This window comes from Notamacropus eugenii, chromosome 3 (assembly GCF_028372415.1).
Source record: "Notamacropus eugenii isolate mMacEug1 chromosome 3, mMacEug1.pri_v2, whole genome shotgun sequence".
Taxonomy (NCBI): Eukaryota; Metazoa; Chordata; class Mammalia; order Diprotodontia; family Macropodidae; genus Notamacropus; species Notamacropus eugenii.
Window position 1 is genome coordinate 380,000,602 of NC_092874.1, and position 22,080 is coordinate 380,022,681.

Consider the following 22,080-nt stretch of genomic DNA (forward strand, 5'->3'; position numbering starts at 1 on the left):
TCTTATTCATCTATTTATTATATGTAATTTGCAAAAAGTATTACTTTTAATACTATCTCAATTATATATGTATATATTTATAAATGTACATACATGTATACATTCATATACATGCATATGCAAACACATTTATATATAGCCAGAAAGAGTCCTTTTATAATCAATAAATTCAAACCTTAATATGCATTTTAATTTTTTATCTCATTCATGTATATATCTTACATAATTTGTTTAGCCAAAAGGTCTTCCTTTGGATATTTTCTATATAATATATACACACATGCATGCATGTATAGTTTATAAATGTACATGTATATATACATTTGCATATATAAATACATTTATATGTAGCCGGAAGACATTCTAATAAGCAAATTCACGTTTCTTCTCTGCTGGAGTCTAAGCAGGCTCGTAGCTGAATCTACTTGCTTAAATTGTTTCCTCCTTGAGGTCTTTCCATGGCTGGTTGGAAACCTGAACTACCTGATGGTTTCCTATGAGTAGCTGTGTACCTGTCCCTGTCTGCTTATGTAGACTCCCATCTATCTGAAATCTTCTGGAACTGGTGCCATTTGATCTACACCTTCTGAGGCCTGAGAAGTCCTTCTCTCCAATGAGAAAGGACCCTGGGGCACCTGCCTGCTTCCTTTGGAGCCAAGCCCTGCTCTCAGTACAAGGTTTAGGAGATGAGGACACCCGAAGTGGCCTCACCTTGGATGTCTGGACAGCCTCCATGCTGGCGCTGAGGTCATCGATCTCCGCTTTCATGACCTGCTTGTCCTTCTCCAGCTTGGCCTTCACCCTCTGCAGGTTCTCCACGTGCTCCGTGAGCTCGGCCATGGAATCCTTGTGCTTCTTGCGCAGGGTGGAGGCAGTGGCCTCGCTCTGTAAGGCTGCGTCTTCCAGCTCCCTGGGAAGCTTGAGGAGCTCCACCTCCCGCTTGCGGTTCTGCTCAATCTGAAATGGGTGTACAACAGAAGATTCGGAAGTGAGGGCAAGTGACACTTACTGAAACCTGGGAGCTTCCAACTTACTGCTATTTTCTCTCCCCACCACACCACACCTGGACGATTGTGTTCAGTGATGGGTGTCATAAGCTGGAGAGTGTCCCGAGAATGGCATGCAACCAGGACAGGAGGGAGAATGAAAGAAATTTAGCTTGGAGACACAGGATGGGACGTGGGAGCGGTCTTCAAGCTGGAGGATGGACCAGGCGAGTTCTGTTTAACCCCCAAGGCATAAGCAGGAGCAATAGATGAAAGTCATCAAGAAGTCAATTTAGGCTTGATGGAAAAAAAGAAGTTTCCTCACATTTAGGGTTCTCTATAAGTAGAATGAGCTACTTTGAGAGGTAGGGACTTCCATTAGTGAGCTCTTCAAGCAGAACCGAATGACCACTTGTTGGGGATAGTGAATATGTGTGTGTGTGTGCACAAGCATGTGGGTGCATGCATATGTATATATTTTGCAGGGGAGTGGAAGGTATTTATTTGTTGGATGTGAGATGGGCACTTGGAGTCTCACCCATCTCTAAAAAGTTTTATGATTGCAACTTGACCGGATGATTGTACTTGCAATGTGTGATATATCCATTTAGCATTCATTCATTCAGAAAATGCTCACTGAGCATCAATGCTCAAGGTACCATTAACTAAGTTTACACCATTGAAAATATGGATGCATCTAGATATGCTAGCCTATAGGATACAATAACCCTTTGACCTTGGAGAGGGCTTCTCTATAAGGAGCTCAGAGTTTCTGACCCACTTCATTCTCCCATTACTCTCCAGCTGAAGAGACAGAGGTAAATAATATAATTGACATTGTTTAGTTAGGGAAACTGATTCACAAAGGTGAGTGCTGGAGCCAAGTCTGGGACCCAGCTCTGTTGAGCTGAAGTCTTTCACTATTGGGCTTAAGTGAAATACAATATTAATTCATCCAAGAGGTTAAGGGAGAATGTCCACTACTAAGCACTCAGGAGGTGACCTTGGTATGGCCAGTGTTCTTTCCTTTATGATCCAAGCTGTCAATTCCAGGAAAGCAGTAATATGTGATGAAGCAGTCAGATGCTGTGTATTTAAAATGCTGAGTACTAAGGTCATCCTACTAGTTGTATTTTTTTTAATGAAAAAAATTGTATTTTAAATCTAAAGACAATGCTCTTGACTCATTAGGTCAGTAGGTCTTCCAACGGAAGAAAAAACACTGATCTGCTTCCCATTTTCTAGGTTCCTTTTTTGTGAGTCAACTGGTCAATGGTTAATGGTGTACATGTTGTGTGAGTACAGACACATAAGAGCCGTCTAGCTCACACAGAGATTAGATCTATAACCATGACCTCATTGGAACTATGCCCCAGTCAAATGAGTTAGAGACAAATGTAGACAGGGTTGGCTTCATACCCTATTCTCATCAACTGGCTTCAACCCGGGAAGATAAAAGAGAAATTTTTAAAAGATTGGTCCTTGACCTCCCTCCAACACATCAGCACTTTTACATCCTGAACTCCAGGGTGGGTAGAGGGGATATCCTCCTCTATCCATAGGTTACCTGAGCAGAGGTGGCTCCTCCAGCTTCTTCCAGTCAGTCGGTCACTGAGGTCTTCAAGATCCCAGGACAAGTCACTACGTTGTTTCTCCACCTACGGAAGCATTTGGGGAAAGAACTTTAATGACAGGACCTCTCTGTGAATATCTCTAGTCAAGGTTTCTCTTTGGGTCATCAGATCCTAGAGAGCAAGAACCATAGTTGGAGTCAGTTCTATATACTGTCATGGCTATTTGGGACATTCAATAAATGGGAATTCATCAGTCCCTTCTACTAGACTGGGTGAATAAGTCTTAGTTCCATAGTAAATTCAGGGATACAGTTAACTTGGTTCTGGGGACTCAGTGAATAAGTGGACTCTCAATCAGTTCTAACTCCAATAGTGGTTTGATTTTGTTTTGTTTTGCCAATTGCTTTGCCTTTTCTTCCTCCCCAATCTAGTCTGATGGTACTGGATGCAGCTTGGCCAAGACTAGCAAGGCCCTTCTCCATCTCTTGACTGGACCTAAGCTGAAGTTCCACTTTCAGTAGTCAGATTTTAGACTTTCTTGGCACCTCTGCCAAAGAATGAGAACTTTTTGCTATTTACCTTTGCTCTCATAGCCCTCTCCACTTCTAATTCTTCTTCCAGTTCCTCAATCCGGGCCTGGCAGATGCACAAACAAGAATTTAATCTTTCTCACATGAAATTAAACTATATCAGCCCCAACCATTACCAAGAAGGTAACACTGTACAGGAATACAGTACATACACCATTAAACTTCACCAAGAAGGTAAAAGATAAGGGCTGGGAGGGAGTTAAGAAACATGCTAACTGCTCAAAAATGGGATGTTTCCTTTACGTTAGAAGTATCAAATTTGCCACAAGCAGCCTGGGGGGAATCTGTTTCTATCTGAGTTTGACAACACTGTTCTGGGCAGCCAGGTGGTACAGCAGATTGGATGCTAGATCAGGAGTCAGGAAGACTCATCTTCCTGAGTTCAAGTTTGGCCTCAGACACTTCCTAGCTGCATGACCCTGGACAAGTCATTGAACCCAGTTTGCCTCAGTTTCCTCATCTGTAAAATGAACTGGAGAAGGCAATGGCAAACTACTTCAATATCTTTGCTGAGAAAATGCCAAATGGGGTCGCAGAGAGTTGGGCATGACTGAAAAATGGTTGAATAACAACATTCCCTCTCCCATCTCAGTGTCTTTGTACTGACGGTGTCCCACCCCTGCAATGATGTCCTTTCTCACCTTCCCTTCTTGAATCCCTTCAAGGTTCAACTCAAGTACCACCTCCTCCAAGAGACCTTTGCTGATTACCTCTGGACCTATTTTGTGTTTATTATTATATTATTATTATATTATTATACACTATTTACTTATCGTGGGTTCTTGTGTATGTTGTTTTATGTATTTGTGTATGTTGTTTTCCCTCAATATACAGACAGTTCTTACTTTATACAAATTCTCATTATGCAAATTCAACTTTATGTAAAAAATTCTGAAAGAAATCCACCTTCCAAAAAACACATCTTAACTTTACTGTCTAGGGCTGCGTTCTCTCTCTCCCTTCCTGGCCCTCTGCTTGGCTCACCATGGCCTTGCCCCCGCAAAAAAATCCAACCCTCCAAGTGAAGGACTGCAGAGAGACTGCTGTCACAGATCAGAGTCTTGGCTTGAGACCTCCTGTGGCGGGAGAAAAGACTTTCACCGAACTCTGCCCACCTCCCCTCCTGTCTTGCCTCACGTATCTGTCCATCCCTCTGCCCTGGGGTATCTATGGTACCCATCATTTCCTCTCTACGAATGTGTCCAGCCCCAATATGTCTGCCCTGCCTTTCTTCCTCTCGGTTTCTGCCCCGTCCCTCCTCCTCAATTCTCTGTCCCCACTCATTCTTCAACCCTGTGTCCAGCCCCCTCCCTCCACAGGTATTCAGGGCCCCTTCCTGCCTTCCTCTCTCTCTCCCTTCTCCACATTCTCCAGCAAATTCAAATTAGGTAAGAATCGCTTTACCTGGAGGTCTGTGGAATGGTCCATTTAAGTAAAGGGAAAACTATCTGTAAAATGTTTGAAAGCAAGTAGTGTTTAATTTTGTCTTTGTGTTCCTAGCAACTGGCACCGTACCTGGCATAGAGTAGGCACTTAATACGTACTTGCTGAATTGAATTCGTGCAAGAATGGAAGGTGAACAAGGGAGAAGGAAGAAAGGAAGTTGGGAAGGAAGGATTTATCAGATACCTCCTACTGTGCTAAGTGCTTTACAACTATTATCTTATTTGATCCACCCTGAGAGGTAGTTCATTTATATTCCCATTTTACAGCTGACGAAACTAAGGCAGACAGAGTTATTTGCCCAGGGTTGAACAACTAATAAGTTTCTGAAGCTGGATTTGAATTCAGGTCTTCCTGGCTCCAGGTTCAATGCTCTATCCACTGTGCCACCAGCTGCTTCTAATATGAGCCAACTTTGGCTGGGACTTTGGACTCAAGCTGAGAGACATATATACTTGCCAGCTGTTTTACCTTTTCCTGGGCTTAGGATCATAGGTCTAGAGCTAGGAGGAACTTGAGAGACAAACTTGTCCAACCCTTCAATTTATAGATGCACCAACCACGAGAAAGTTTCAAGCTAATAAATGCTACAGTGGGCTCTGCTATTAAGCATGAGTCCTGCCACATGGCTATCGCCTCTCACCTCTGCCTCTTAGTTGGCCTGGCTTCCTTCAAGACTCAGTTCAAATCCTATTTTGTGCAGAAGGCCTCTGCCAGCCCCTCCGACTCCTACTACCTTCCCTCTGAGAGTGTCTTTCATTTACATTGCATTTATCTTGTATGTACCTAGTTATTGACATGCTATGTCCCCCATCAGAATGTAAGTTCCTTGAGGACAAGGTCCATGGCTTTACCTTTCTTTGCATTCCCAACACTTAGCCTGGCACAAACTAAGTGCTTAATAAATGATCAGTGACTGACTTACAGACTGAGAATTGCATAGATTAATACAAATGATGTAAAGTGGAAAATAAAAAAGAAAATTATTCAGGAGGGATGTGGGCTTCTCTTTTCTCTCCATACCTGGTATTCTTTCAGTTTCCTCTGCAGTGTAGAATTCAGAGGCTGCTCATCCTCATATTTGGAGTTGACAGAATTGATTTCCATGTCTCTCCTAAGGAGAAAATAAAACAAAGTAAATGTCAGAGGTGAGATTTCACTCTTAGGAAAGCTATCCAGGACCACAATAAAATTCAAGAGAGACATTTGTGAGGCAGGGGAGAGGAAAACAGGCCAGAACTACTCCTCTTCTTGTCACCGAAAGGATGTTCTTCTTCCTTCTTCCCTCCAAGGGACCTCACTAGGCAAGTGTCTTCTTGTCCTATGGATCAGTCAGACCCTTTAGCAGAATCCTCAGCTCTAGCTTTATGGGGAAAGATAATCAAATGTTTTTTCCTGTGAATTGGCCTAATCATTCTGGAAAGTAATTTGAAATTATACTAAAATTGCGAATAAAAGGTCCATATCTGTAGACCCAGAGATTTCACTACTAGGCATATTCCCCAAGGAGGTCAAAGATAGAAGTAAAGGTCCCAAGAATACCAAAATATTAATAGCGGCGCTTTTTGGGGGGATAACAGTAGGGAACTGGAAACAAAGTCTTTGGGGAATGGCTAAACAAATTGTAGTAAATGAATGTAGTAGAATATTATCCTTCTGTAAGAAACAATGAATGTGATGAATGCAGAGAGGTATGGGAAGACCATATGAATTCACTGAAGTGAAGAAAGCAAGTGAAGCAAGTAGTACCGGGAAAACAATATGCACAACGACTACAGCAAGGAAAATGAAAAGACGATCACAAAACCGATTGTTCTGTAATTATAACCTAGCGTGGTTCCAAAGAAGAGATGAGGAAATATACCCTCCCATCTGTCTTTGCAGAGGTGGGGGAGTACAGGCGAGGAACATTGTATGCAATGTTGGTTTTGGTTTTATGTATTGTTTAGTTTTGCTAAACTGTCCCCCTCCAACCTTTCCGTGTTATGTTACAAGGAATGTCTTTCTAGGTAGGGGAGAATGAAGGGATATTTTTGGAAATGAAGGCAATGGAAAAGCAAAAAGAGATAAAAAAAATTTAATGCCTCCAAAATATTGTCAGCTTTTCACCAAAAAGCATATCCATGAGTCCTGCATTCAAGTGATGGGAGTTAGAAATTAGAGGCTACAAGACATAGTTACACCTCTGGTCAGTTCATTTGGAGGATGGTATTGGGGAGATAGTAAAATGATGGAAGGAAGATGTAATGTAGAAGAGAAGAGTCTTGATTTGAATCCAAGCGTCGACACTTATTATGTGATCCCTCTGAGCCTTATCTGATTTTCTTCATTTGTCAAATGGGGATAGTAATAAACCTATTACGGAGTACTACCTACTCTGTAAGATTTTTGTGAAGAAAGTGCCTAGAAATGTGTGTCATTGTAACTGATACAAATCTGTACCAGGTAAATGTGTTCCCTGGGTAATACCAAGTGTTGTATAATTCATTTGAGTTTTTCATTTTTTGTCTTTTTACCTGATCTATGATTTTACTGGCAAAGGGAAGTCCCAGATGAGGAAATTCCCTCTACCATTATGGGTTAGCAGAATCTCTGAAATATAGAGTTTTAGAGAATTGCCTGGGACATAGAAGTTAAATGACTTGGCTGAGGCCACGTCTTCAGTATTGCCAGAGGCTGGACTTGAATGCTGGTTTTCTTGACTTTGAGCAGCTAGGTGGTACAGTGGATAGAGCACCAGGCCTGGAGCCAAATAAGACCTCAGACACTTCCCAGCTGTGTGACCCTAGGCAAGTCACTTAACCCTGTTTGCCTCAGTTTCCTCATCTGTAAAATGAACTGGAGAAGAAAATGGTAAACCACTCCAGTATCTTTGCCAAGAAAACCCCAAATGAGGTCATGATAAGTCAGGCACAACTCAACGACAACAACAACTACCTGACTTTAACACTGATGCTTCTCTCCTCTCCCCCACTCCCATTTCCAGATACCCTTTTATATGTTAAAATGTAGAATTAAAATGTAGAATTAAAATTAAATTGTACTTAAATTAAAATGTAGAATTAGATTCTAAATCTAAAATTAGAATCCTTACCTCGAGAATAGGGACTGTCTTATTTACTCATATTTATATCCCAAGCCCCAGGACCTAGCATTCAGTAAACACTTTAAAAATGCTATATCTGTTTATCTATCCATCTCCCTATCCACTATGCAATACTGCCTCTCTATAGCTAGAGTAAATTGTACTTAAAAGGCACATACTTCTTAACCACCTCCTTCAGATCTATCTTAGCTCTCTCCATCTCATTAAGGTTATCAATGCTCATCTTAAGGTCACTCTCAGCTTTCAGCCCAGCCTTCTCTACCTCAGCCCATATCTTCTTTTCTTGTTCCCAATTGTCCTCCAGCTGTGAAGAAAAGAGAGGGAGGAGAAGGTGGAGAAGGGAAATCACTGACAAAAACAAGAAAAAAAAAACAGGCAAAAGGCACATATGATTGGTTATTCAGCCAAAATGCCACCACAAGTAGTGGGGGAACAAGTAAGGTCTCTTCCACCTCCCACATCACTTCTCCCAAAAAGTAGTGAGGACTTCTAAGAATTCTACCCCAACTGGGTCTCACCTCATGGATCTGGGTGCCAAGTTTGCTATTACTTTTTGTTAGATGATTCACCTTGTCTTCCTCAGCTTGTAGGTCATCAAGAGTTTTCTAGAAGGAGAGAAATGCCCAGAAGAAGCTAATGAGGGAGAGGTTATACAGAGAGGCCAGGGCCTCTCTGTTTTATAAGGAGCACCTGCCACAAAGGTTGGAGGTAGTAACCATTGACTGAATCAATGCTGATTCTCATTCACCAATTCCGGGTTATTTTGGAATATGGAATTTGGAGTAGAGTCAGTGGCTACTGAAAGTCAACCTAAATTCAAATAGCTTATTGATGCTAGAACATAGATCTAGAGCTTAAAGAGACCTCAGAGGGCATACAGTCCAGTCTCCTTATTTTCCAGTTGAGGAAACTGAGACCCAGGAGAGTCAAATGACTGGTCTAATGTTTCACAGGTAACATCAGAGGTGGGATTTGAACCCAGGTCTTCTGACTGCAGTGCCAGCACTATTTTATTAGTATTGAGTCTCTGCCATGCTGAACATTTATTTAGCGACTTTAAGAGAAGAAACACTTCACCCTACATTGTCAGAGACAAATGAGGGGTTCACCATAAAGCCCTTCTAGGACTCTGGAATACTTCTATAGATGCAGTACTAGAAGGTAGCAGCCCTCAGAAAGCTGGTGAGCCTCCCCATCTAAGTGGTCCCCTATCCTCCTGGAAGAGCAAGGGATATTTGGAATGAAACTTAAAAGTAGCCCAGCCTAACTTTGCCATATGGAATGTCAGGCTTCATACATCACTTAGTCAATGAAGGGTGAGAGCCAGTCAAGTATATTTCTGCCTGGTGAAGCTCTTCCAGAGCCCTCTTCTCCTTCTGGAACTTGGTAATGGAGTCTTCTCGGAAGGAGAGGTCTCCACTCAAGGTTCGCACTTTGTGATCCAAGGCCTACAGATTGGAGAGGGGAAGATATTGGTATATATAGTGGGAAGCCATCCCATCTCTAGGAGCATGAAGAGATAACTACAAGACAGTGCCTAAGCCCAGTCTAATCACAAATTAGCTGGTTTGCCACCCACAACTTCAAGGCTAAGTGATTCCAAGACTTATAAGCCAAAATTCATATCTTGAGTCCTGGAGAAGCATCAAGAGGTCTCCAGGAGAAGGGGTTCATTCCTAGAGGTAGCAATTTGAAAGTAAGAACTGAAGAGCACATTTAAGGAGGAATCTGTTGTGCTTCAGGAGAAGGAATGAGCAAGACCTTGGGCAGGAGAGGGCTCTGCTGAATGGAAGAACTCTCCATATTGAAGGGAAGGAGTAAGGGGAAGCCATATTTATTTCAGCATCATGGGAAAGACAACAGCCCCAATATGAAACAGAAGGAACAGTAGTGGGAAGAAGCAGTCCCAGGCAAGAGGATGAATAGCCAGTCTTAGATTAAAGGCCTTATCCATGTTTATCCAGGGCTCTGACTAGCAGTTTTCACTTTAGCATTAATGAATGAGGCTTTAGAAATGGTGCCTGGTTGGAAATGGTGGTGATGGTAACAGTGATGGGTTGTCTTTGGGCCCGAAGTGAGAGTCAGTGTTGTTACCATGTTGGTAAATTCTTACTATACCTGTTTCTCCTTCTCCGTCTCAGCCAAGGTAGTTTCTACGCCCTCGAGGTCCCTTTTCAAGTCACTCATCTCCCCTTTCAGTTTGCGCTTTTTGGCTGTGAGGGAAGCTGCCACACCCTCCTCTTCCTCCAGCCTCTCCCGCATGTCTGAAATCTGGCTTTCCAGTTCCATTTTGGTTTTCATCATCTGAGTGAGGCGCTCCTCTGCATCAGAAAGGTTCTCTTGTTCCTAAGGAAAGGGAGGGATGGAGTTCATAAAGGATCTCTTAACACCCTATCCACAAAGGACCTAGAGATGATTTCTGAATTGGCAAGAAGATTTGTCCTCTGGTTCTGTAGAAGTGGGATTGAAGGAAAAAGTCTTTCCTGTCTTTGATTCCCTTTGGTAATGCATGGGAGAAGAAGCAGGATCTAGTGGCAAGAGCCTGGGGCTGTGAATCAGGGGGTCTGTGTTATGGCCATAGCTCTATCATCGAATAGCTATGTGAACTGAGATCACAATTCTTTGTGCCTCAGTTTCCTTCTCCTTGAAATGAGGGTAGTAAATGAGGATCTCTACTTCATAGGACTGCTTCAGAGATCAAATGAGGATAAAAGATGTGAAAGTGCTTTAAGAAACAAAAAATGCAAAGGTTGCCTGCTAATTACCTGCTCGGTGACTTTGACTATGTCATCCATCCTCTCTAGGCCCCAGTTTCCCCTATTCTAAAATGGGGATTATAATACCACTTCTAATTCACAAAGATGTGGGGAGGATAAAAGTGAGATAAGACTTTTTGAGAAAACTGTGGGGAAAAAAAATCATACAGATGCCAGGTATTAAGATGTTTAGGGTTGGGGCAGTGATTGGACCCAATTTTATTTTTATTAAGAGCATTACTACATCATTTTACATCTGATTAAGAGGCAGTATAGCTGACCTCAATGCTGAGTTCAAGTTCTGCTTCAGACACATATTGGCTATTTGACCCTGGACAACTCATTTCACCTCTTAGTGTTCCAAATAACTCTCTAAGGCCCGAAGTTGCAGAGAAGGTGTCACCCTACATTGGTAGAAGGAGTTTCCTCATCTGGGAGCTCTCTACAGCAATGAAATCACAGGTCTCATCTCTGTCCCTATACAACCAATCATCACGTAACCGGATGGATAGGGAACATGTCTGCCTAAATCACTTCACCCAGTGTCTGGCATGGTGCCATTGCAAAGCAATGTTTAATGAAGGCTGTTATGCTTTCTCATAGGGATGCCATAGCTCCCAGGCTGAGGTGGCATTGCCGTAGGGTAGAAGGGAAGGCAAGGGAAACTTCCTATTAGTCAGATTTGCTAATAGACCAGTGTGATACGGCTTCTCAGAAAAGCTTCCTCTGTCCTCATCTCTTCATTCTTTACACTGAATGACTAATTGTCTGGCATAACTGACCCTGGAGATTGGGAAGAACCATGGTTCTTTCTCTTAGCAACGCCTTCAGCTCCCAACCCCTTAGCTCACGTACTGCCTGCAGCTGGATGGTTAGGTCATTCTTCTCCTGGCTGAGTGTGGCTGTTTTTTCTTCCAGTTCCTTGACCTTGGTGACTAGCTCCTGTGCCTTGGCATGGCATTTCTCAGCTTTTCTTCCTTGGCTTTCATCTCTTCTTCCTGCCGAGCCACATTCAAGACAGGCTTTACCTGTGGGACAAGTAATGCCCATAATGGGGTTAGAGGATTTCCTCTGGGGTAGCAGCTGCACCTACTATAGAAGTAAAGAGGAACCAGATAGCTCATCAGCTTGCTTGATTTGACCTTTATAGAACTGACCTCAGCCAAAAAAGGTGATGCTTAAAGGAAAAATAATTATGTTTAAGTCATCTGTATGTTCTTGGGAGTGGGTCTGAGAAGTTCTGTTTTTGAGAACTGAATTTCAGGAAATATTAAGGTTGAGTTCAAATACCAAAGTTGAGTCTAAGACCTAATAATAACACCTAACATGTTATGTGCCTAAGTTGCTTTTACACCCTGTGAGACGGAGTAAAGAGCCCAACTTTAAATCCACCAATACTTTGGATGTGACTATTTTGGACCTTCCACTTATTTATATCTTACTATATAAGAATCAATGTGGCAGAAGGATCAGGAAGACCTGGGCTCAAGTCCTATGTCTAATATATATTATCTCTGGGCCAGTCTCTTAACCTCTCATAGCCCCTGGCAATGCTTTACCTGAGGTACAGTTGGTTGTTGGGTTTTTTTTTTCAAAACCATTTTGATAACTGTATTTCATTATAAGTGATTTCTTTTTCAATCCTATGTATTTTATATATTTAAAAATATTATTCTGAGAAGGGATCCATAGACTTCACCAGACTGCCACAGTGGTCCATGATGTTGAAAACAGTTGAGAACTCCTGCCTTAGAGGTAGTCTAGTCTACCTCCTCCCCCACATCATTTTATAGAGAAAGAAACTGAGACTCTTCCTATCATGAGCTCTCTTGTGCACTTGTGGGAGCTTGAGCCTGGGTTTGTTACATGCGTCTTCCCTCACCTTCTTGTATAGTTTCCACCAGCCCCAGAACCGAAGGTGCAGGAACTTGCGAATATTCCGCTGGATGCATTTCAGGCCAATTCTGCAATGAAACCCAAGGGATTGCATGAGTTGGGAGTGGAGGGGATAGTATCAGTACCTGGGGGAAGGGGAATAGAGAAAGGAGTAGGTGGTAGGTATTGTCCAGACATGAAGATATACTTTAGAGATGCATCATCTTTCCTTGTTCTGTCTCAGGACTGTGAGCAATGAGTCTGGCGAGACAGAAGGGGAACCAGGATTGCGATCAGAAAAATGCAGTCATCAGCAAGTTAAGGGGACAGATGATGAAACGCTAAATCCATTCCTAGACAGCTGTTGGAGGTTTGGGAAAGGCGGGGCACTGACCCTACAGAGCTGATTTATTTCTTCACTTACTGGTGCATAGAAAATAAGAAAGTTAGGATAATGAGAATAATAGTGGTGCCATGGTAACAAAAAGAAGTACTATTGTTGGAACCCAGAACCTGATGGTGGGACAGGGAGAAGGGAAGAACACCATGATTATGCAGGCATTGGAAGGAGTTGAATATCAGTTGACTGGAGGAAAGACAAGGAAGGGCTGCCATGCAGGGCTGGCCCTAGACAATATTAGAATGTTGGCAAAGCTTGTCTCTGGCAGCCCCCTGCCATTTATTACTATAATTTATTTATATATTTATTCCTCTGTGTCTACCCTAAAGTGTCCAGTGCTCTGATGTCTGACACTAGCTTCTCAGGGGTGTCCCAATATCCCATAACCCAGGTTTTTTTCTCAATATTCTTCCCTCCCCTCCCCTCCATGGTCATCAAATATTATTTGTCTTATTAATCTCTCTGTTGGGTGATGGCTGAGTGATGGCTCTAGAGGAGGAAGTAAGGCTGGTGACCTTGCACAGCCCTCCCTCACTCAATTGCAAGTCATGTCATCATCTCCCTGATGTCATGGTCCTCTTCAAGCACAAAGGACAAAATGCAATCTCTGCTGGGTGACAGTGGGATGGTAATTAGTAAGTATCACTTATATAGCACTTTAAGATTTGCAAAGAACTTCACATATGCACATATTTGATCCATATATTTGAATATATATGGATAATATATATGAATAATAGTTGATCTTCACAACAACCTTGTGATGGTAGGTGCTATTGTTAACCTCATTTTACAAATGCAGAAAGTGAGATGGAGAGAAGTTAGGTGAATTGCCTTAGATCACTCAGCCAGTAAATATTTAAAACAGGATTTGAATTCAGGTCTTCCTCACTCTAAAGCCAGTGCTCTATCTACTTCATCTTCCAGCAGAGGTGCTCCTGGATGCCTCAATAAACAAAGGCAAACTCTCCAGTTAATAAATGGTCAAAGGATACAAACAGGCAGTTTTTCAATGAAGAAATAAAAAGTTACATAGAGAGTCATATAAAAAATGCTCTAAGTCATTACTGATGAGAAAATACAAATTAATATAACTTTGAGATGTCATCTTACATCTGTCAGATTAGTTAAAATGATAGATGCCCTTCAACTGGGGAATGGCTAAGCAAGTTGTGGTATATGATTGTGATGGAATACTACTGCACTGTAAGAAATGATGATTTTTAAAAAAACGTGGAAAAACTTGGACCTATGAGGAAAGACTCTATCCACCTCCAGAGAAGGCATTTAGAATTAGAAGTGTGCACAATGTGGTTTTACATATATGTATATTTGTGTGTGTTTATATGTATGAATATGTGTGTGTGTGTTTAATTGTAGCTTTCTCTAGGGCAGGGTGAAGAGGGAGGGAGAAAAGAAATAGAAAGTACACCGCAGAAAACAAAAGGAAGCCCAGAAAAGGTGGGTATTTGAAAACAATGTGTAGTATTTGTTACCTAGCTTAAAAGAAAGTAAACAGTCTGAAATGGAATACATGGTTTTATCTGGAATCCTTTATGTTCTTCTGTGTACATAGAAGTATTCTTTTTTTTCTTGTTTTATATTTTTGTATTTAAGCTTAAAGTGAATAAAAAATTCTACAAAATAAATCAAGGCAAACAAAGTCCCAAGTTAGCTCTTGCCTGGCTAATAGATTCCTCCTCTCTAGGAACATAAATCAATGCCTTAACCCAGTTAGAATGAATATGTCTACAAAAGGTTGGTAAGAACTAAATCTAATGGTGGGAATTCCCGATAGGAAGGCAAAGCAGGGAAGAGAACTTTTTCGGTGCCCGCTTCAGATCTTGCTTCTTCTCTGCCATTTATCTTTTCTCTTACCTTCCAAACTTTCTCTCAGCACCTCTTCTATGTTGCCACTCTCCTCACTTTCTCCCCTCCAGACTCCAATCCTGGCCTTGCCCCCAAACTAAGACTGGACTACTCTTCTTCTGATTCTGGGTTGAGGAGATGGCTGACAAGAAGGAGTGAGGTTAGTACTGCCTCCCATGTGTAGAGTGCAGTGGCTACAGTGCTAAACTTAGAACATGGGTGGGGAACCTGGGGCCTTGAGGCCACATATGTGGCCCTCTAGGTCCTCAAGTGCGACCCTTTGACTGAATCTGTGAAGTGACCTAGAGGGCCACTTGTGGCCTCGAGGCCAAAAAGATTTATTCTGTGAAGTTTGGATTCAATTAAAGGGCTGCACTTGAAGACCTAGAGGGCCACATGTGACCTCAAGGCCGCAGCTTCCCCACCCCTGACTTAGAATAAGGGTAATCCTGAATTTAAATCTTGCCTCAGACAGTTTCTTAGTTGCATAACTCTGGACAAGTTACTTGATCATTCTCAGGCTATTTCCCCATCTGTAAAATCTGTAAAAAAAAAAAAAATCATAGTGCCTTCCTCATGGGGTTGTTGTGAAGATCAAATGACATACGCAGAGAGCTTTGTGAACCATTAGCGCTCTATAAATGCTCATCGTTGTCATAATTATTATTCCTGGGATGCTGAGCTACCCCCAAGAGGGTATCATCTAATATTTAGGACTGGGGAAGAGACTGAAATACAATCTATTGTATTATATAATGTCTTCTAGCAAATGAAGATAGAGGTACTTAGGAGTAGGTGCCTAGTTATGTCTGATAGGAGTGGTTCTTTCTGCCATGTTTGGTTTTGTTAAAGAAAAAAAAAAAGAGGATACCTTCTTTCTAGCATTTTTTTGAATTCCACCCGCATCAGGAAACCCCAGAGACGACACCGAAGCATAGTCATGATTTTGGCCAGGCGTTCATCTTGCATGTCTTCCAGTTTGGCCAAAATTCCAGCCCGGAAGAAAACCTTAGGAAAGCAAGACAATCATCTAGAAGCCTCAGTTTCTAGGAATATAACCCTTGCCTGAAGGCAGCTACTTGGGAGATTGTTCTAAGCAGAATGGGCAGGCAGTAAGTCAAAAATCATTTAGTGAGTACCTACTATGTGTCAGACATGCTGAATGCTGAGATAAAAAGAAAGACCTTCTAGGAGCTGTCTAACAGGGAGATAACATACAAACAATTATGGACAAATGAAGGTATACAGGGTAAATTGGAAATAATTTACCTCAGCTTAATAAGAGTATTTGTAAAATGTGGGGCCACTCATGATCACTGTAGCACTTACTTCTCAGGGTTGATGCAGGGCACCAATGAGACGGTGAATTGTAAAACATTTGACAAATGTTTTACTGACAAACTGTCTGGCATTACTGACATGTTGGTTTGTTTTACAGAGCTGATTTTTTTTTCTTTTTTCCTTTTCAATCTGTTATAAGAGATGGCTCTCTGAGTAGGTAAAGAAAAGGGAGCAAGGATTGAACCAATGATTTCAATGGTTCAGGGAATCTGCAGGTAAGGAAACCCCTTTTACCAATGCACATAGGCATCTACTCTTCCAGGGTTTGAAAGGTTCTTATCCTGGAATTCATGTACTTGCTTGTACATTTTCCAGTCATGTCTGACTTTGTCACCCCATGTGGGGTCTTCTTGGCAAAGATACTTGAGCGGTTTGTCATTTTTTCCTCCAGTTCATTTTTTACACATATGGAAACTGAGGTAAACAGGTTTAAGTGACTTTCCCCAGGTCACTTAGTAAGTATCAGAGGCCAGATTGCAACTCAGGAAGATAAGTCTTCCTGACCCCAGGGCCAACATTCTACTTACTGCACCACTTAGCTGCCATTTGTTTTTTGATCATTGTATTTCAATGTAATTGGCTTCTTTTGTAAGTCTATTTTATTTCATGCATTTAAAAATATTATTCTAAGAATGAGTCCATGAGCTTCACTAGACTGCCAAAATGTCCAGGACGTAAAAGGTTAAGAACTCCTATCTTAGAGAGTTGAGTAGAGTTATTAAGCATACTGCCCTCTGCCTACCACACTCTGCCAAGTGTGGCCCAAACTGGATTAAAATGTAATTGGGTAATACTTAACAAAATAAACTAAAATGCAATAAAACATTGATAATGTTAATATATGGTTTTACAGGTCAATATGCTGCTCACAGGGATCCTTATCTACAGTTTGGTGACACCCATTTCTATTTAAGTTTGACATCACTAGCCTAGACAAATGAGAAATTGCATGGCTTTCCCAGGGTCCTACAGCCAGGATGTGTCCCTAAGGGAGTTGGGGCGGGGAGTGGGGGGGAAAGAAGGGACATATTTGAAAACAGATGTAATGTAAAAAGAAAAAACCAATAAAAGTAAAAGTTTTTTTAAAAAGCTTATCATGCTATATAAATATTAATTATGATGATAATGAGAATACATATGATAGATGAGGCTAGTTAGGCTGGTGAAATGTCTCAAATAAGCACATGAGTGGTGGGGAATTCTTCATCTTTAAAAAAAAATGTATATGTACATTTCCATAGTCTCTAGTTTTCCCTTGGTATTCTGTCTATGGTTCTTAGGAACTGGAAGATTAATTCTCAGCAGGCTCCCATCTTCTGCCTCTGACTTCCACTTGCACTCAGGGTTACCATATGCCAGACACTTTGATTTTAAGAAATTGGGTGCAATATATTTGTCTCAAATGAGAGCAGTTTTATTAGTTCATTACAAGTGATATTGACCTCACCTTATACACACATGTACATATATGTACACACGCACATGTTTATGTATACATGTATATACTCATACACACATATGTACACATGCATATATACAAACCTATACACATATGCATACACATACCTATATACTTATACATATATGAATATACACAAACCTATGCATATACACATACATGTATCTCTATACTTATACCTCTATACACATAAACATACACATATACACATATATGAAGGTTGACTCAACCTCTTGTCTCTAAAGCCACTTTGTACAGGGGATTCATATCAGGGCATGAATTGAACGAGATGCCTTCTGAGATCTCTTTTTCACTCTGAGATTTTGTAAACAGCTGACACATACAAGCCGAGCCTCATTCCTTCAAACCACACTGATGATTGGATTGATCATGAAGACAAGGGAAAATGAACAGCTCCATCACGTCATGGTTTCTTTTAAGGGAATGCTCATCCCATCTACTCTATCCAGCCTAACAAAGCTTGGCTGGGCCGGGAGCTGGCACAGAAACCAAGAACAATTCTAATGACTCATGAGTCAGGGTCAGGTGGTGACCTTCCCTCTGAGTCAAGAATGAATCAGGGATGTTGGCAGAGTGCTTGGGGGCTTTGGGCTGTGGGTGGTTTGGAATGATGGGCTTGATGACCCCATGGACCCCTCTCCCACACTTGTTAATGCCACTGCCCTAGGCCAAATTCTGTTCCCTTTATGAAACATTCCTATTATCTATATAGAGGAGCTTTTTCTTCTAAGGCAACAACTGGGTCTTGCCTTCTGTCCTTCTGTTGGATCTTTAGGACTTTGGACCTTTCCACCTGCCTTGCAGTTGAACTCTCCTGTAGGTATCATCTTCTCCAATTAGAGTAAGAGCTTCTTGAAAATAGGCACTAACTTTCTATTTGTATCCCTGGCACTTGTATGTTTGGCACATAGTCAGTGATTAAAAACTGCCCAACTGAATTCCAAGTAACTCTCAACAAGGTTGAGCTCTGAGGGCCTTGGTTGTAGACATGAAGGCCAACCGTGAATGTTTGACTGTGCAGTCTCTGACTATATATGACTATATTCCTACTAGTGTTTCACATTTTACTGATGAGGAAATTGAGGCCCACAGCACCCAAGTCACATAGCACTAAGTATCAGAAGCAAGATTTTAATCCAGGTCCTTGACTCCAAAGGCAGAATGCTTCCATTCTACCACAGATGGTGTTACTGCCCATTGACTATATGAAAGAAGTAGAGCATCCAGAAAAACCTACCTTGGTGTGTCCAATTTTATATTCATTTGTACCTATGGCAATAGAGGCAAGCAACAGCTCTGAGGCCTTCTTATTGTCCACAAATCCCTGAGGGATCACATTGGGATTCAAGACTTGATATCTGGATAGAGAGGAAGATAACAGAGTGAGAAGTATACTTTATTCAAACAGGAGTCATTGCAGGACTTGACAGAGCTTCCTCATTCCTTTCTCCATGGAACAGGTTGCCTTTAAGATTAATTGGGAGAATCATGCCTTTCAAGTGGGAGGTCTTCAAGCAAGTGTACATGACCACAATAGCTACTCTCTTTTCTGAGATTGGAAGGGGGAGGGAGAAAATATTTCCAAAAAAATATTTCAACCGATGTATCAAACTATAAGATTTTGGAATTTAGAGAAACACAAATAATTGCTCTTGGGAATTAGAAAGGGGGTGCTCACCTCTGTTTGAATTCAGGGTACTGTAATCTGTTTGGGAAACCCTTCCTGCAAATACGGATGCCTTCTAGGACACCATTACAAGCCAGTTGGTGCATGATCAAGTGAGCATCCACCGCCCCTGCCAAAACAAAGCCAAAGGTATGAGATAGTGAGTCCTCCCCTAGGAAATGAGACAGATGGACACCTCCCCACCCAAGGAGACACAGCTTGAAAGTTGGCACAGCCCATCTGTTCTTGGTGATGTGTGACACCTTCAGGAAATGGAAAGAGGGTAGGGAGCCTAGCTGGATTCCAAGTCACTCTCAACAGGGTTGAGCCCCAACGGTCTTGGTGGTAGACACAGAGGCAGATTATGAATGTCTGACTGTGTGTATGTGCTTGTCTGTGTGGTCTCTGACTAAGTAGGTGTCTCACAGCATTACTAAGCCAGATACAGAATTAATTTTAGATTATTCATTGTTTGGCATCCTCACTGCCTCCTCTACTTGCTGGGCTAATTGAAAGTAGACTATATTGGGCAAACTGCTGGTTTGAGTACAGGCACCTCTCAGACTCTGAGAGCTCCCCTGAAGGCACTTACCAGACTGTTTGAACTCATTAGGGACAATGCATCGGACAAAATGGGGGGCAGTGCTGTTCAGTGTGGCCATCAGTTCGTTCAGCTGCTCCTGGGGGTGGAGGAGAAATGAAGTCAGGGAGGAAATAATAGTAGCTCTCATTTATTGATGTAAAGAAATGTTTTGCTATTTATAAAGGGCTTTACTAATGGGTTTTCTATTTCTTGCTTCTCAATGGATGACTAAGGGGTGGAAGGAGGGGAAAAATTAGGAACAGGAAATAAAAATCAAACATTTTTTTAAAAGTACTTTCTCCTTCCAATGATCCTGGAAAGTCCTTAGGTCAATCAGGATCACAGATTTAGGGACTTCTGGGGCCATTTTGTCCAGTGCTCTCATTTTCCAGAGAAGGAATTAAATCAGGAAGTTTTCATGACTGACCCAGAGTCACACAGGATTTGAACTGGAATCCTTCGCCTTCATGATTAGAATCTTTGTTTCTACATGTGAGGAAATTACTCAGGGTCTCACAGCTAATAAATGCTGGAGTTAGGTTTGAATTCAGGTCCTATCTCTCAAAAGTTTAGCCTTCTTTCCACTATTCCCTGGGAGAGCATCAGACATATTTCCATGGAATCCCACACTTGGTAGTAAAGGAATGGATCTGAATCAGCTCCTCTTCTCCCTAAACTTGACCCAACCACCCAAAGAGGAGCAGTTAGGTGATAAATAGGTGAAGCTCTGAGGCTAGAGTCAGGAAGACTCATCTTCCCTAGTTCAAATCCATCCTTAGACATTTGCTAAGTGGGCAAGTCACTTAGCTTCTGTTTGCCTCAGTTTCCTCTTCTGTAAAATAGGAGGAATGATAATAACACCTCTTAGGATGGTTGGAAAGATCAAAGGAAGTCATATTTGTAAAAAATGCCTGGCACATAGTATCATATAATACTCAAATAATAGCTAGCATTTGTAGTGTTTAAAGACTTACAAAGCAGTTTACCTGCATTACCTCATTTGATCCTCAGGATGACCCTGGGATATAGGTGCTATTATTATTCTCATTTTACAGAGCAGGAAACTAAAGTCAGGTGACTGATGTACCCAGGGTCACTCAGGTAATAAGTGCCTTAGGGAGGATTTGAACTCAGGTCTTCCAGACCAGAGGGGGCCAGAGCACTAGCCATCCCTCTATATCATTGCCTCAGTAGATGGTTGTCCTTTGTTCTCGAAGAACACTGCAATCACATCACTGTGCTGGGTCAAGGTACAGTGTGTCTGACTGATCAGATCGATACAAGCTCAGAAGGCTCTACCACAGGTTGGGCACAGATAATCCACATGAATACTTGGAGCAGAAATGTCTCTAAATTCATGCATCTCACTTCTTTTGAGCTACTGCAATTCTGCTTTGTTCATAGAGCATAGCACCTTCTTTGGTGCAGGCATGTCATGTTGGGTGGGCCTGTGCCAATGTCTCCCATGTCTCACAACTGATTCCAAAATCGAGGAAATGGAGAAATTTTGAATGCTGTGAATACATTTGCCTTAGTAGCTAAGATAATTAGAACACGTGGAGTCCTGTGTGACTATGGGCCAATCACGAAAACTTCCTGGGACTTGATTCCTCCTGGAAAATGAGAGTGTTGGACAAAATGGCCCCTGAAATCCCTTCTGGTTCTAAATCTATGATCCTCATTGGATTCCCTACTTTACACAGTCACTGGGAAGGAAAGCACTTTATAAATAGCAAAGTATTTCTTCATGTTGATAAAAGTCTCTAGGTCTCCAGAAGTCATTCTTGGAAAGGTCATTCTGCCCTTGTAGTCCATATGACTTTATGGTGACTTTGCCTTAGCCTTTCATTTTTCTAATTCAGTTTTTTAAAAAACTTTTTCCTTCTTAAATTTTTTTATTGTTATCTTTTGTTTTTTGCATCCCTTTCATACTGCAACATATCCCTCTACTCTCCCCCACCCAAAAAGCTATCCCATATAACAAAAAACAAAAAAGAATGAAAAAAGTTCAGTAAAACTAACAACACATCCACAAAATCTGACACTGTATGTATACAGTGTTCCACACCCATAATCCCTGACCTCTGCGAAAAGGGCAGTATATTCTCTGAGACCAAGCTTGGTCATTATAATTATACAGTGTTAAGTTTTGATTTTTTAATTGATATGTTTATTTACATTGTTGTCAACAGTGTGTGTACATTGATTTCCTGGTTCTGCTAATTTCACTTTGCATTAGTTCATGTAAGTCTTCTGATGCTTCTGTTATTAATCATTTCTGACATTGTGTTCAAGTCCCACAATTCATTTAGCTATTCTCCGTTAAGTGTTGCTATTTAGTTGTGACTGACTCTTTGTGTCCCCTTTTGGGATTTTCTTGGCAATGATACTGGAGTGATTTTGCCATTTTC

General features: G+C 41.5%; 1 protein-coding gene across 1 annotated transcript in view; it reads right to left on the minus strand.

The window, feature by feature from the left end:
- MYH16 (myosin heavy chain 16) overlaps positions 1-22,080 on the minus strand; it is a 78,494-nt gene that overhangs the window by 21,282 nt on the left and 35,132 nt on the right. Inside the window, 16 exon segments of the mRNA XM_072597642.1 lie at positions 712-957; positions 2,554-2,586; positions 2,588-2,644; positions 3,140-3,196; positions 5,617-5,707; positions 7,858-8,003; positions 8,218-8,304; positions 9,043-9,147; positions 9,818-10,045; positions 11,311-11,408; positions 11,411-11,483; positions 12,338-12,419; positions 15,471-15,607; positions 18,658-18,778; positions 19,099-19,216; positions 19,679-19,766. Of these exon segments, the coding sequence (XP_072453743.1) occupies positions 712-957; positions 2,554-2,586; positions 2,588-2,644; positions 3,140-3,196; positions 5,617-5,707; positions 7,858-8,003; positions 8,218-8,304; positions 9,043-9,147; positions 9,818-10,045; positions 11,311-11,408; positions 11,411-11,483; positions 12,338-12,419; positions 15,471-15,607; positions 18,658-18,778; positions 19,099-19,216; positions 19,679-19,766 (1,767 nt within the window).